Raw genomic sequence first — 12,273 nt, forward strand, 5'->3', positions numbered from 1 at the left:
CTTGAAGTCCCATCCTCTGCACCATGGTTGGTCTGTGAAATCCAACCAGCGCATGGCCTGTTTTTCAAGAAATGGCCTTGGTTGTGTGCCATATGGGGGCCGTTCTATGGCATCACGTCTATGGCACCTGGTCAGGGTGCAGAGAGCACATGATGTGACCGAGCCGGGGCGGCTACACAGCAAGGTATAGGACATGTCCTACATTGTGCTGTATTACGGGGCAATCCACTCAGCTTTCAATGGAGAGGGGAGGGGTGAAGAGTGCTCACTCTCCCCTCTTCTGCACGTGGCTGTAGCCTGGCGAGTTTATGTGCGAATTACCTTAGAGTAGATTGACACATGGCATCAAATACAACTCCCTCCTGCACATACTCAGAATGGCTGAGCTCTGCATGCGTGGTGAATAGTAATGGACATCCTTCCTACTTACCAAAACTAAAATAAGTAACAGGCAAGGCATGTCCACTGTGTCATTGTTTTTCGAAGGCACTGCACTAGATATGGACAAGTGATATCTTCCTAAGTTGGTACAATACATTTAAGGGATCACGTCTTTAGTTACTGAATCACTTTGCCCCGTGACAATAAGGAAACGTCTGACAGGCCGTCACAACATAGGTTATAGGCAGTATTTACGACTGGTAGTATTGTCCATTGTACACATGGCATTGTTCTTGTTCACGAATGAGTAATCCTACTCGCAGGTGCCACCATGTGAAATCTGAACCAAAGGGAAAGATCATTCACAAACAAAGATGAAAGTTTTACATTTTTCCAACTTCTTTTCATCCCGTTTTGGTGATAATTGTCCACTTTGATCAACTTCTAGGCTTCCTTGATGGCCCCTTCACTTGTCTTTTTTTACATGGATGATTTTCTGCATTTTTTAATTCCTTTCAATTTCTTTGACATGTGCAAGCTTGGTATGTTTCCTCCGGAAAGAGTGAATCAAGACCTTAAGATTAAGGCAGGTGAAAAGCACAAGTAGCCAATACTTTTCATAGCCAAGAGTGGAGAAGAATCTAGAGGTGCCCAAAAACATTTAGAGATAATTGGTTGTTCCCATTAATTTTAGTCCCTGATCAGAGGTATAGAGAACAGCTGTAGTAATGAGAGAAGGTAATAGGAATAGGTCAGGTCAGGCCAAGGTGTGGAGATAGACAAAGAGATAGTAATTGGGGTTAGCATTTAGACAGGTCATCTAAGGTCAAGCTGGTGGTCAGCGGCAACAACAAGCCATAGAGTGAAATGTTAGTTAGGCAGAAGATTGGTCAAAGGGGAAACAACAGGTCACATAGGTCACAAATTATAGTCCAGGGAGACAATGAGAGGTTCACAGCAGATACATTCTCAGCAGCAAATAAATGGTAGAACATTTTGTATATGGACCTGACAATTATCAGCCATATTTATGACCATCATTAATATGTTCCCTCAATGTACCGAAAATAAGACTCTGGTTCAATGACTTCTAGAGCTAAAGTTTATCAACCATCAGCTATTTTGGTTGGCAAATACCTATTTCCATTCAGCTTCAGCCAAATGCACACACCCACTCAGCCGGGACTGCATGTTCGATGAATGAAAGGAGGGTAATAAGACCTCAGTTTTGAGAAAGATGGACCTTTATAATCTTACAATAAAGTTCCCTCCATGTTACAAGAAGTTTAGTAAGTTTACTCCACACACAATATATGCTATCTCTTACATGCCCAAACATATTCAGCTTAGTAAATGTTCCCATTGTGCAAAAGTGGATCTCTGCTTTCACTCCTACACGTCTTCATTACGGTTAAAGTAATAACAAGGCATTTCTCTACCTTAGTATGCAACCGGTTATGACATGAGACTATGAGAGGAGATAAGATCACAAGGTCATGGCAGGAGTACAAGGATGATGTACAGGAGGGCAGACAAGAATCTAAAACGCCAGAGGGATAATTTGACTCCATCTGTTATCATCATATACCAAAGCTTCATCAATCACATGGACTCCCCTCAATATGCTAGGGGACAATGCATGTCTCTCCTTTATTACCTATAGATGATATATAACATTACAATAGTGTCACTGGTTCTATAAATGATCAATGAACTGTATCTGTCAATGTATTCAGGCTGCCGCTAGAAAAATTGAGGCCAATGACTGGCAAAACGAATCTTACTACACAGATACAGCGACCTAAACATTACATAGCTACATTTCCAGGATAAAGATTGCTTCATATATACAGAAACAAGTCTACAACACAGGAACAGAACCAAAACTAAGGTTGCTACATAGATACAGCACCAGAAACAAACATACTACATAAATATGGTACCAGAACCAAGCCTACTACATAGATACAGCACTAAAACCAAGGTTGCTACATAGAAACAGCACCACAACCAAAATTACTACATAAATATGGTACCAGCACCAAGCCTACTACATAGATACAGCACTGAAACCAAGGTTACTACATAGACACAGCACCACAACCAAACTTACTACATAAATATGGTACCAGAACCAAGCCTACTACATAGATAAAGCACCAAAACCAAGGTTGCTACATAGACACAGCACCACAACCAAAATGACTACATAAATATGGTACCAGAACCAAGCCTACTACATAGATACAGCACTAAAACCAAGCCTACAACACAGACACAGTTGCAGTATTGTGCTGTTCTTTGGGAATTCATCCTTGGTGTTACCAGGTGAGGGGCATGGTGACCCTCCCAGCACAGTCTGACAATGTCCATTAGGTTTAGCATTTGCTTGTAGAGTCAAGATCCTGACAGGGAGAATGGTGACACCCAGTTGTCATTTCATAAATACATTTCTCAGAGGATCTGCAAGAGCAGAGAAACGATGATGAAGAAATTACTGCAAAAATGCCATAATTATTTCCCAAGGCTACATACACACTAACGCTCTTGGGCAGCAAACAACGGATCTGTGGTCCATTTTTACTGTCTGTGTGTCATCAGTCTATAATCTGTATTGAACTGTATGTCCACTGAAAGTGTGTGTCATCAGTATGCCAATCTGCAAAAATAATGTAAGGCTAGCAAATTCGGTCACTAGCTTTTCCCAATCTCTTGATTGTGTTAACTAGAAACTGATCCACAAACAAGGATGACTTTATTTTTCAATTTCCTATGGATTTCTATGGGAAAGCCGAGACTTAAACAAGGGAGTTTTCTACAGCCTCCACGCGAATCCCATTCATGTGCCTGGATCCATTGACATAAAGGTGTCAATGTAACATCTGTTAACAAAATTGACAGTAAAAAGACCAAAACAACATTCATGTCATGGTTCGGATGGATCTTAGTATAGTATGGAGGGATCAGAAGGCAGGGCCGGCACCAGTACTGGGCATACCCGGGCAAGTGCTGGGGCCCAGAGTTGCTGGGAGGGCCCACATAAGGCTTTATATAATTAGTCCATAGGAGGTGAGGGGGGATGTATGTAAATAACCATGAGGGGTTGTATATAAAAAAACATGAGGAGACTGTTTGGGATGATAAACTAGGGAATATTTTAGTTACTGTATTTTCATGCTGCCACGTGAGTTCCCTGCAAAGGAGCTTGGTCACCCAGGGGCCTACTTAAACCTAGAGGGGTTAAGGTAAGATCATAATACAGACTTGGATGAATTTTCCAATGAATATTCTAGTACGTGTCTTCAGATTGAGTTAAACAAATCCCAGCTACATGCTTATCTCTGATTACATTAAACAAGAAGAACAGGTAAAACTGCCAGAGAAATTCTTGGAAGAAATTTTAGTTTGCAACATTGCCAGAAATTGTTCATTAGACTCTAGACAACAGAAAATGGATAAGCTCAGAGGAAATAATTAAAAAATCTATCATGGCATAGCAAACAGGAGGTGATCTAGAGGGGATTAGCATCATGACATATTTGTATCTTCAGACGAGGCCATCTTCTGTCCTTGTAGTTTACAGCTGAGTATTTGTAGTCATTCATCCAGTCAAATTACTCAGGTAAGATGACCTTATATGGCAATCTGTCTAACTACAATATAAAGCATTTTAGTAAATGAAAATCTTAATAATGGGAAAGCTAAGTCCATGCCTTGGGGTTGCATTGACCATGAAGAACCTCTTGACCTTTACTACTTCTTCATCATCCAATTATCTGGCCGCAGGCAGGTCTGACAGAAGTCATTATGTTGGCATCTTAAAAACAAGAGTAACTTTGTATGAAAGGTGTTGAAGAGGATCAGTACAGTGTTAAAGGAGTTGTCAATGATTAGAAAAACATTTTTTTTACCCAAACACAGCACCATAAATGTATGCAGGTTGTGTGTTGTGTTGGAACTACCCTCCATTTATTTCAAGTGCAATATGAGACACAACCTTAAAGGAAACCTACCACTTGAAGTGGCAGGTTTCAGATGGAAATACCGAGCACCAGCTCAGGGTGAGTCTCCTCATGTTTTTTTATATACAACCCCTCATGGTTATTTACATACATCCCCCCTCACCTCCTATGGACTAATTATATAAAGCCTTATGTGGGCCCTCCCAGCAACTCTGGGCCCCAGCACTTGCCCGGGTATGCCCAGTACTGGTGCCGGCCCTGCCTTCTGATCCCTCCATACTATACTAAGATCCATCCGAACCATGACATGAATGTTGTTTTGGTCTTTTTACTGTCAATTTTGTTAACAGATGTTACATTGACACCTTTATGTCAATGGATCCAGGCACATGAATGGGATTCGCGTGGAGGCTGTAGAAAACTCCCTTGTTTAAGTCTCGGCTTTCCCATAGAAATCCATAGGAAATTGAAAAATAAAGTCATCCTTGTTTGTGGATCAGTTTCTAGTTAACACAATCAAGAGATTGGGAAAAGCTAGTGACCGAATTTGCTAGCCTTACATTATTTTTGCAGATTGGCATACTGATGACACACACTTTCAGTGGACATACAGTTCAATACAGATTATAGACTGATGACACACAGACAGTAAAAATGGACCACAGATCCGTTGTTTGCTGCCCAAGAGCGTTAGTGTGTATGTAGCCTTGGGAAATAATTATGGCATTTTTGCAGTAATTTCTTCATCATCGTTTCTCTGCTCTTGCAGATCCTCTGAGAAATGTATTTATGAAATGACAACTGGGTGTCACCATTCTCCCTGTCAGGATCTTGACTCTACAAGCAAATGCTAAACCTAATGGACATTGTCAGACTGTGCTGGGAGGGTCACCATGCCCCTCACCTGGTAACACCAAGGTATTTCCATCTGAAACCTGCCACTTCAAGTGGTAGATTTCCTTTAAGCCATTTCGGTTCAGTTCCATGAGATGAACTTCAATACAACACACAATCCGAATACAGTTATGGCGTTGTTTTTGGAAAAAAAACTAAATCTGCCCTTTTTTCTATTGTTATACAACTTTTTACCCAAACGAAACTTCTGATCTTTAAAAATATGTTCCACATATCAGTAAGAATTGTTGCACAATTCCATGGTCACCTACCTTGTTTTGCTCCTTTACTTAAGTGACCTTTTTTGTCATCAACTTTGCTAATACATTTAAAGGTTGCCCAGTATTAGAAAAACATGTATACCTTCTTCCCAAATTAGAGCCACATCTGTGCGCAGGTTGTGTGGGGTATAGCATCTCTATCTAATGCAACTAAGAAAACCAATTTTTCTGACCCTGGAAACTGCCTCTTCGCATATTATCGTCAACATGTTTTATAACTTATAATGATGACATGTAAATTAATAAGTTGAAATATACTGAATATTTTGAGTTATTTAATCAACTTATTTTATCAACTATGAGATTTCAGTGCAAAGATCTCAGCTACACCACCTGGAAACAGACTGAAGGTATGTGCTAAAAAATCACAGATATCAGCAGGCTACCAGTCTAGACAAGTAAGAAAAGAGACAAGAGTTTCCATATGGTGCTGCACATTCTAAGATGCAAGGGTGTAACTGGGGTGTGGGGGATGACAGGGTCATAGGCCATTGGTGCTGTGTGTTGAGGGACTAACAGACCACTGCCTTGGTCAGGGAATTCAAATACAATATAGGGTCATCTAAATATTTGGACAGGGTATGAGAAAGCTGTGCTAAGGTGACTTCTGCCCCGACTTTATAATATTCACAGTTTTCCCTCATTATTATTCCAATCATGGCTTCCTCCAGTTTCAAGGCTTAGAGTCACTATTGAATCATCCCAGGCAATGTCCAACCGCCGGGGCCCTCACTATAGTATGGGGGCAGCTGGAGTCCTTGGGACCTGAGTGGCCTAAATCCAGAGTTATGTCACGGGTGGCTTGGTCCTGGAAAACAGGCCACATACATGCCCTTAAGGGCCAACGAGGAGATGCAAGAGTGGGAGGCGGCAGTGCAGTGAAGTGTGTGTGTTAGTAGATACCTGTGCAGATGGTGAAGAAGACCTACTACTACAGAATCTTGAACAAAAACAGTGCAGTCTGTACTATGTGCAGTTACCTGTGTAGTGTGCAGGGTGCGCCCGATTCTGCATGAACTGGCGCCCCCTGTACTGCCCGACAGAGTGCAGCAACTCTTTTTGGTGCACCTTTGACATGGGCCCAGGCCCCGTGAGATTGTTCATAAATTTGAGCACCCCTCTCCATCAATAAATAATGATGCAATTAGGTCTTCCATATTTTTATTTCATCATTGTAATGTAATTTACATTTTTTTTCACTTGTGGAAATTAATTGCCCACCCTGGGTTAGGGGGTGGCTAGTAACAGCCAAGAAGGGCACAGTTGCTTTGGCAGCAATCTGAATGGTGGTATTAGCTAAAAGAGCTACTAGTCTCTCAGGACAGAGAAAGCTGGTCCTGTCTGAGAGGAAAACCAAAGACCATGAAATCCAACCAGAGGAAATTTTTATAAATTCCAGATAAGGGAATTTCCAAGGGTTCCAACCAAACACTAGCCTTGAGGTACAAAAAGATTAACAAATATAAACATCACAGACATTAATCCTCCAGTTCACAGGCATAAGATCTTGTAGGCATAATGGGGCACATTTACTTACCCGGTCCTGCGCGTTCCCTGATCCGGAGTGTCCGACAAGAATGCACTGTACCGCGATTCACTTACATCGTGCACCCGATTTCCTGCATGTGTCGTCCCCGCTCAGGTCCGCCGGAGTTCACCATCTTCTTCCCGGTGGATGTAAGTACTTGGGCTTGCAACACAATTTTAAAGTTAAATCTCGTGCTCTGTCCGGATCAGTCATATCGTCCGATGGCCCACTCCCCGATTTCTGTCACATGAAAGCCGGCGCCAATGCGCCAAAAAATTGGATCGCGTGCGACACAATCCCCTTCTTAAACCCTGTCCCAGTGGCACGATCCCCGAAAATGTCGGAATACCTGACAGAAATGTGGCCGTGGGACCCTTAGTAAATAAGCCCCAATATCCTTTTGTGTCATAAGATGGCAGCATAGGACAGAAGATCAGGGGAATTTTCCAGTGTTTAGAGATAGAATTCCTAAAATGAGTGTAACAGAGCTGGCTAGCCAGGAGGATATCGGGAACCAGCTTTTTTGTAAGGACCCTTACAGAGGGCTATTACACCAACAATGGAAAGTCTGTCTCCAAGATCTAAAGGGTGTCCATGCTCCCTTTTTTTGCCCCTAGTCGCCTAGAGGATCTACCCACTGTACTGGGTCTCTAGGATGTCTCCTTATCTTTATGGAGCTTCCAAGATGTCCCAGAAGGTTGGCATGTACATCATACATTCTACCCCTGAAAGTGACATATAGAATAGATAGGTGGCAACACCGATTACTTGTATAGCAGTGACAAATAGAAGAATGGAAAAAATAGAAATATAATGCAAGTTGTCTAATACTGTCTAATAGTTTGACTAAACTTAGACTAAAGTTAAACTGGACTAGTCCTAAACTTAGGTAGACACTCACAAGGACTGGATAGTCTAGGGTAGACTGGCGAATTTAATTTTTTATCACCTACTTGTTTGCCATAGCCTTCAACAGCAAAATATGCATCGGAACGCCCCCTTCAGTGCAGAAATTTGTGTGCAATGAAGAATAGTGCAGCCATGACCCAAAAGGGTCGTGTGTGACACATATGTGTCTCAGACACTTCTTAAATACCTGTTCAAGCAGTTTGCACTAGAAAGAACATGCAAAGTCTGACAGAAAACTGGCGCAAGTCCTTTAGTAAATGTGCCCCAATGTGTATTTTTGGAGCATGGTATCGCAGGACCTGATACCTTTGTATTGAAGTCCCCTTCTTCCTATAAATCCTCACCCTCTTGTCATTGGTGTATTTTGTGTGAGATAAAAAGGGCACAACATATAGAAATATATATTAATATAAGTTCTATTATAGGCCATGTCTTTTCTATGTGAGCCCTACTGCTTTTAGCAAAGTCAGACTGGTAATCATAACACAATAAATATGGTGCACAGATGACAGGATTCTGGTGCAAATTCACTGGTTACTTTATCCATACTAGCCATAAAAATAATAGAATAATAAATATTTATTTACAGAACATATAATCTCTGCATCTAGTTGTCATCCAGGGCCGACGGCAGCAGTGGGCATAGCTGGGCAAGTGCCGGGGCCCAAGGCCAAGGGGGGCCCGCATCAGGCTGTACATAAGGCATCCATAGGGGGTGAGAGGCTTTAAATAAAATACCCATGCAGGGGCTGTTTGGTATGATAAATTTTGAATTTTTGATGATGCCACTTGAGTTCACTGCAAAGGGGCCTACTAAGTCTCTGTCGCCCAGGGACCTCCTGAAACGTGAAACCGACCCTGTTGCCATCTACAAATTTTACCAAATGTCTTCTTTTGTTCACGCACACAGTAGGTCACTAGAATTTCATAACATTCAATTTCCCTGAGCTCCAGTGTAAATGACCTATAATATTAGATTAGTGAGATGGGACATGTGATACTGCTCACAATGGCCACATTATGCAGTCCTCAAACCATTAGAAACCAGTATCAGCTATGCTGGGAGGAAACACACCCAAAGTCATAAAAGCAGGAATAAAATTGGGGAAGGGAAGTGCACGTCGGTGAATATATGGTTTATAGATAAATGCCTTACATAACAGAATTACTGGGGATGGAATAGATGACTGGAATAAACCATTGTTGGCCAGCACTCTCCAAGGAACTCATCCGAGCTATCTTAGAGGGAGTTTCTGTTAAAACAATGATAACCCATCCATTGATAGGTCTATAATACCTAATTAGTGGGGCTCCAATGCCCACAGCACCTCCATGGATCAGTTGTCCTCTCAAGCAGAAGACAGAATATAGCTCCATTCTCTGTGTAGTGGTCAGACCAGGTTACTGCAGATAAGCTACCGTATAGGCAGTGTCATATGTTTCATTTTCCATATAGCAGCTTCTTATGAGACCAAGGAAAGGGGGTGGGAGGGGATGGGGCAAATGCAGCCTGTGTGTGCTTGTGTGTCCTCATGCCTTCTTCCTCTAGTCCATACTATACCCCTGCCTGTTCAATGCACAGCACAGGAAGGGGGGAGGGAGCTGGATTAGTGAGGAGGAGAGGAGACTGAGACACAGGCACACACATGCTGCAGCTGCCCCCCTCTGTCCTGGGACTCGCAATACTCTGCTGGCAGGGAGCCAGCTAATAGCCTGACAAAGGCGTTTTTTTTTTTAATAAGCATAACACAGGCTATTGGAACCTGTCACCAGCTAAAAATGACATTCCTGGTGAAACTTTTGCTTTAAGATAAGTCATCAATATTCTTAGCAAAATGCCTTTTATTATGAAATGTCCATACAGTCTATTACTCTACTATCTAAGGCAATGTGTTTCATACATCATTATCTTATCTGTAGGCAATGTTTTTTGGATTCTTTTTATTTCAAAATGGGACCTATCATTTCTGACTCAATGTGAGGCAAAGGGCATTGACACCAAATATTGATGTGATTTCTACTTGTCTTTTGTTCATTCATTCTCATTTTATTAATAACCTAACTATTAACAATTCCATTACTGTACATGTAATGCTTGTGTAATGTTTGTGAAGTATGTGTGATATAGGTGATGTAGTGTTAGATGCTGGATATATAATGTAATCATTCTTTGTATCTGGCAGGTGGGGAGATGTTCCTCCCTCATGTCCTGGGGGCTCTGCTGCTGCTTCTGACTATCTCCAGTGTGAGCTGCAATAAGGGTAAGTACATCATCCGTGATAGAGCTGTGCATCCATATCTTCTTTGAAGTCTTTTAGAAAACAAAGTTAAAGGGCCACTATCACCAGATTTTACCCCATTTAACTGCTGTATGAAATGTCCTTTTTAGTTTTCTCTCTCTTATATAAGATCTCGACTGTTTACCTATAAAAACTCCTCCAAAGAGATGTGAAAATGAGCAGAGAAGAGTCACATTGGGGCTCATATATTAAGGGTCCGAATTGCACACTTTCGTCGGGTTTCCCGATGATTTCCGATTTGCCCTGAATTGCCCCAGGATTTTGGCGCACGTGGTCGGATTTTTGGCGCATTGGCGCCGGCTTTCACGCTACAGAAATCGGGGGCGTGGCCGTCGGACAACCCGACGGATTCTGAAAAAACACAGAATTTAAAAAAGAATTTGTGTCGCAAGATCAAGCACTCACATGCGCCGGGAAGAAGCAGGTGAACTCCGGCAGACCGGAGCAGCGACACCTGGTGGATATCGGGCGCACGGACCTTGGTGAATCCTGACAGACCCGAATCAGCATTGGAGAAGGCGCCGCGGGATCACGACTGGACCAGGTAAGTAAATGTTCCCCATTGGGGCAGATTTACTTACCCGGTCCGTTCGCGATCCAGCGGCGCGTTCTCTGCGGTGGATTCGGGTCCGGCCGGGATTCATCAAGGTAGTTCCTCCGCCATCCACCAGGTGGCGCTGCTGCGCTAAAAAGCATCTGAACGCGCTGGAGTTCACCGGGCCGGACCAAGTGAAGGTAAGCGCGTCCCAAGCGACACATTTCTTTTTTTAAATGCGGCGTTTTTTCCGAATCCGTCGGGTTTTTGCTCGGCCACGCCCCCCAATTTCCATCACGTGCATGCCAGCGCCGATGCGCCACAATCCGATCGCGTGCGCCAAAATCCCGGGGCAATTCAGGGAAAATCGGCACAAATCGGAAATATTTGGGTAACACGTCGGGAAAACGCGAATCTTAGTAAATGACCCCCATTGTGTCCGAAGTTCAGAAAAAAATTGTAAAAAAATTCGAATGTCACAAAGATTTTGTGCTAAAAAAGCTTGACAACCTGGCGATCCGATAGCACAGAATGATGTGCGATGAATCTAGTATTCCATATAGCCCATAGCAGCACCCGTCTAAGTCTTACGTTCCCATCTCCCCACGTCTCCAGTACACAACTGATTGAAACGTTTTGGTACAACAGCCTGGTTATACAGTGGATGCGACGTCCGGGGGTCTGGCTGGGCACAGCTGAATTTAGCTCTTTTGTTGGTTGCTGTGGGATACTGTTGCACATTGTGAAGCTATGTCTGCTATGCTATGGATAGAAAGTTCTGACTAAAGGCCTGGTTTTGAATCAAACTATTAGGTTGAAAAAGAGTCTCTCCGCTTACAATGAAGCTTGTAGATCCTCCGCAGCCCGTCCTGGGTATCTTATATACGTTTAATGCATACAGAAAGGCTTATAAGGAATGTCAATTACTGATTTATATCATATGGTGCTGGCTTATACAAAAGATGTCCATACACGGTCCATTACAAGTGATGATATAATTTTATATTTATGTGCAGGGGTTAACTAAAGCAGCAGCAGACAGAGCTGCAATGTCAAGGGGCCCTGCAATCCTAATTGACACACAAAAGAATGGAGGATGTGCACCATTATATACATATTATGCTGAACATTGTAGAGCAGAAAATGTATATAACAGTGCACATCTTCTACAGTACACAGCATGAATTTGCAACTCAGATAAGAAATGTTGGGGATGAGGGAGGGGACAGACGAATGACAGGACTAGGGACCCCTCATCTCTACTTCCTCCCATCTACTTCCCCCATGTGGTCAGCAGCTACTGGGACAGATGTGTGTGCATAAGTGTATAAGTGTGAGTATACAAATATTTATATTTTCTGAGGGGGTAGGGAGGCCCCAACTTAAAAGCCTGCTATGGGGCCCTGCCTCTCTTAGTTACACCCCTGTTTATGTGATATGTTCATCATCCTGCAAGGGTTCTGAAAGCTGGAATGACCGGCTC

General features: G+C 42.7%; 1 protein-coding gene across 3 annotated transcripts in view; it reads left to right on the forward strand.

Annotated features, from left to right (window-relative positions):
• Window positions 1-12,273, forward strand: part of ITGB4 (integrin subunit beta 4) — a 49,877-nt gene that overhangs the window by 3,097 nt on the left and 34,507 nt on the right. For all 3 annotated transcript variants that reach the window (XM_072111885.1, XM_072111886.1, XM_072111887.1), the window contains exon 2: window positions 10,139-10,216. In XM_072111885.1, coding sequence (XP_071967986.1) covers window positions 10,139-10,216 — 78 coding nt within the window. The remainder of the gene's footprint in view (window positions 1-10,138; window positions 10,217-12,273) is intronic.

Source organism: Engystomops pustulosus, chromosome 6 (assembly GCF_040894005.1).
Source record: "Engystomops pustulosus chromosome 6, aEngPut4.maternal, whole genome shotgun sequence".
In the NCBI taxonomy this organism is placed as follows: domain Eukaryota; kingdom Metazoa; phylum Chordata; class Amphibia; order Anura; family Leptodactylidae; genus Engystomops; species Engystomops pustulosus.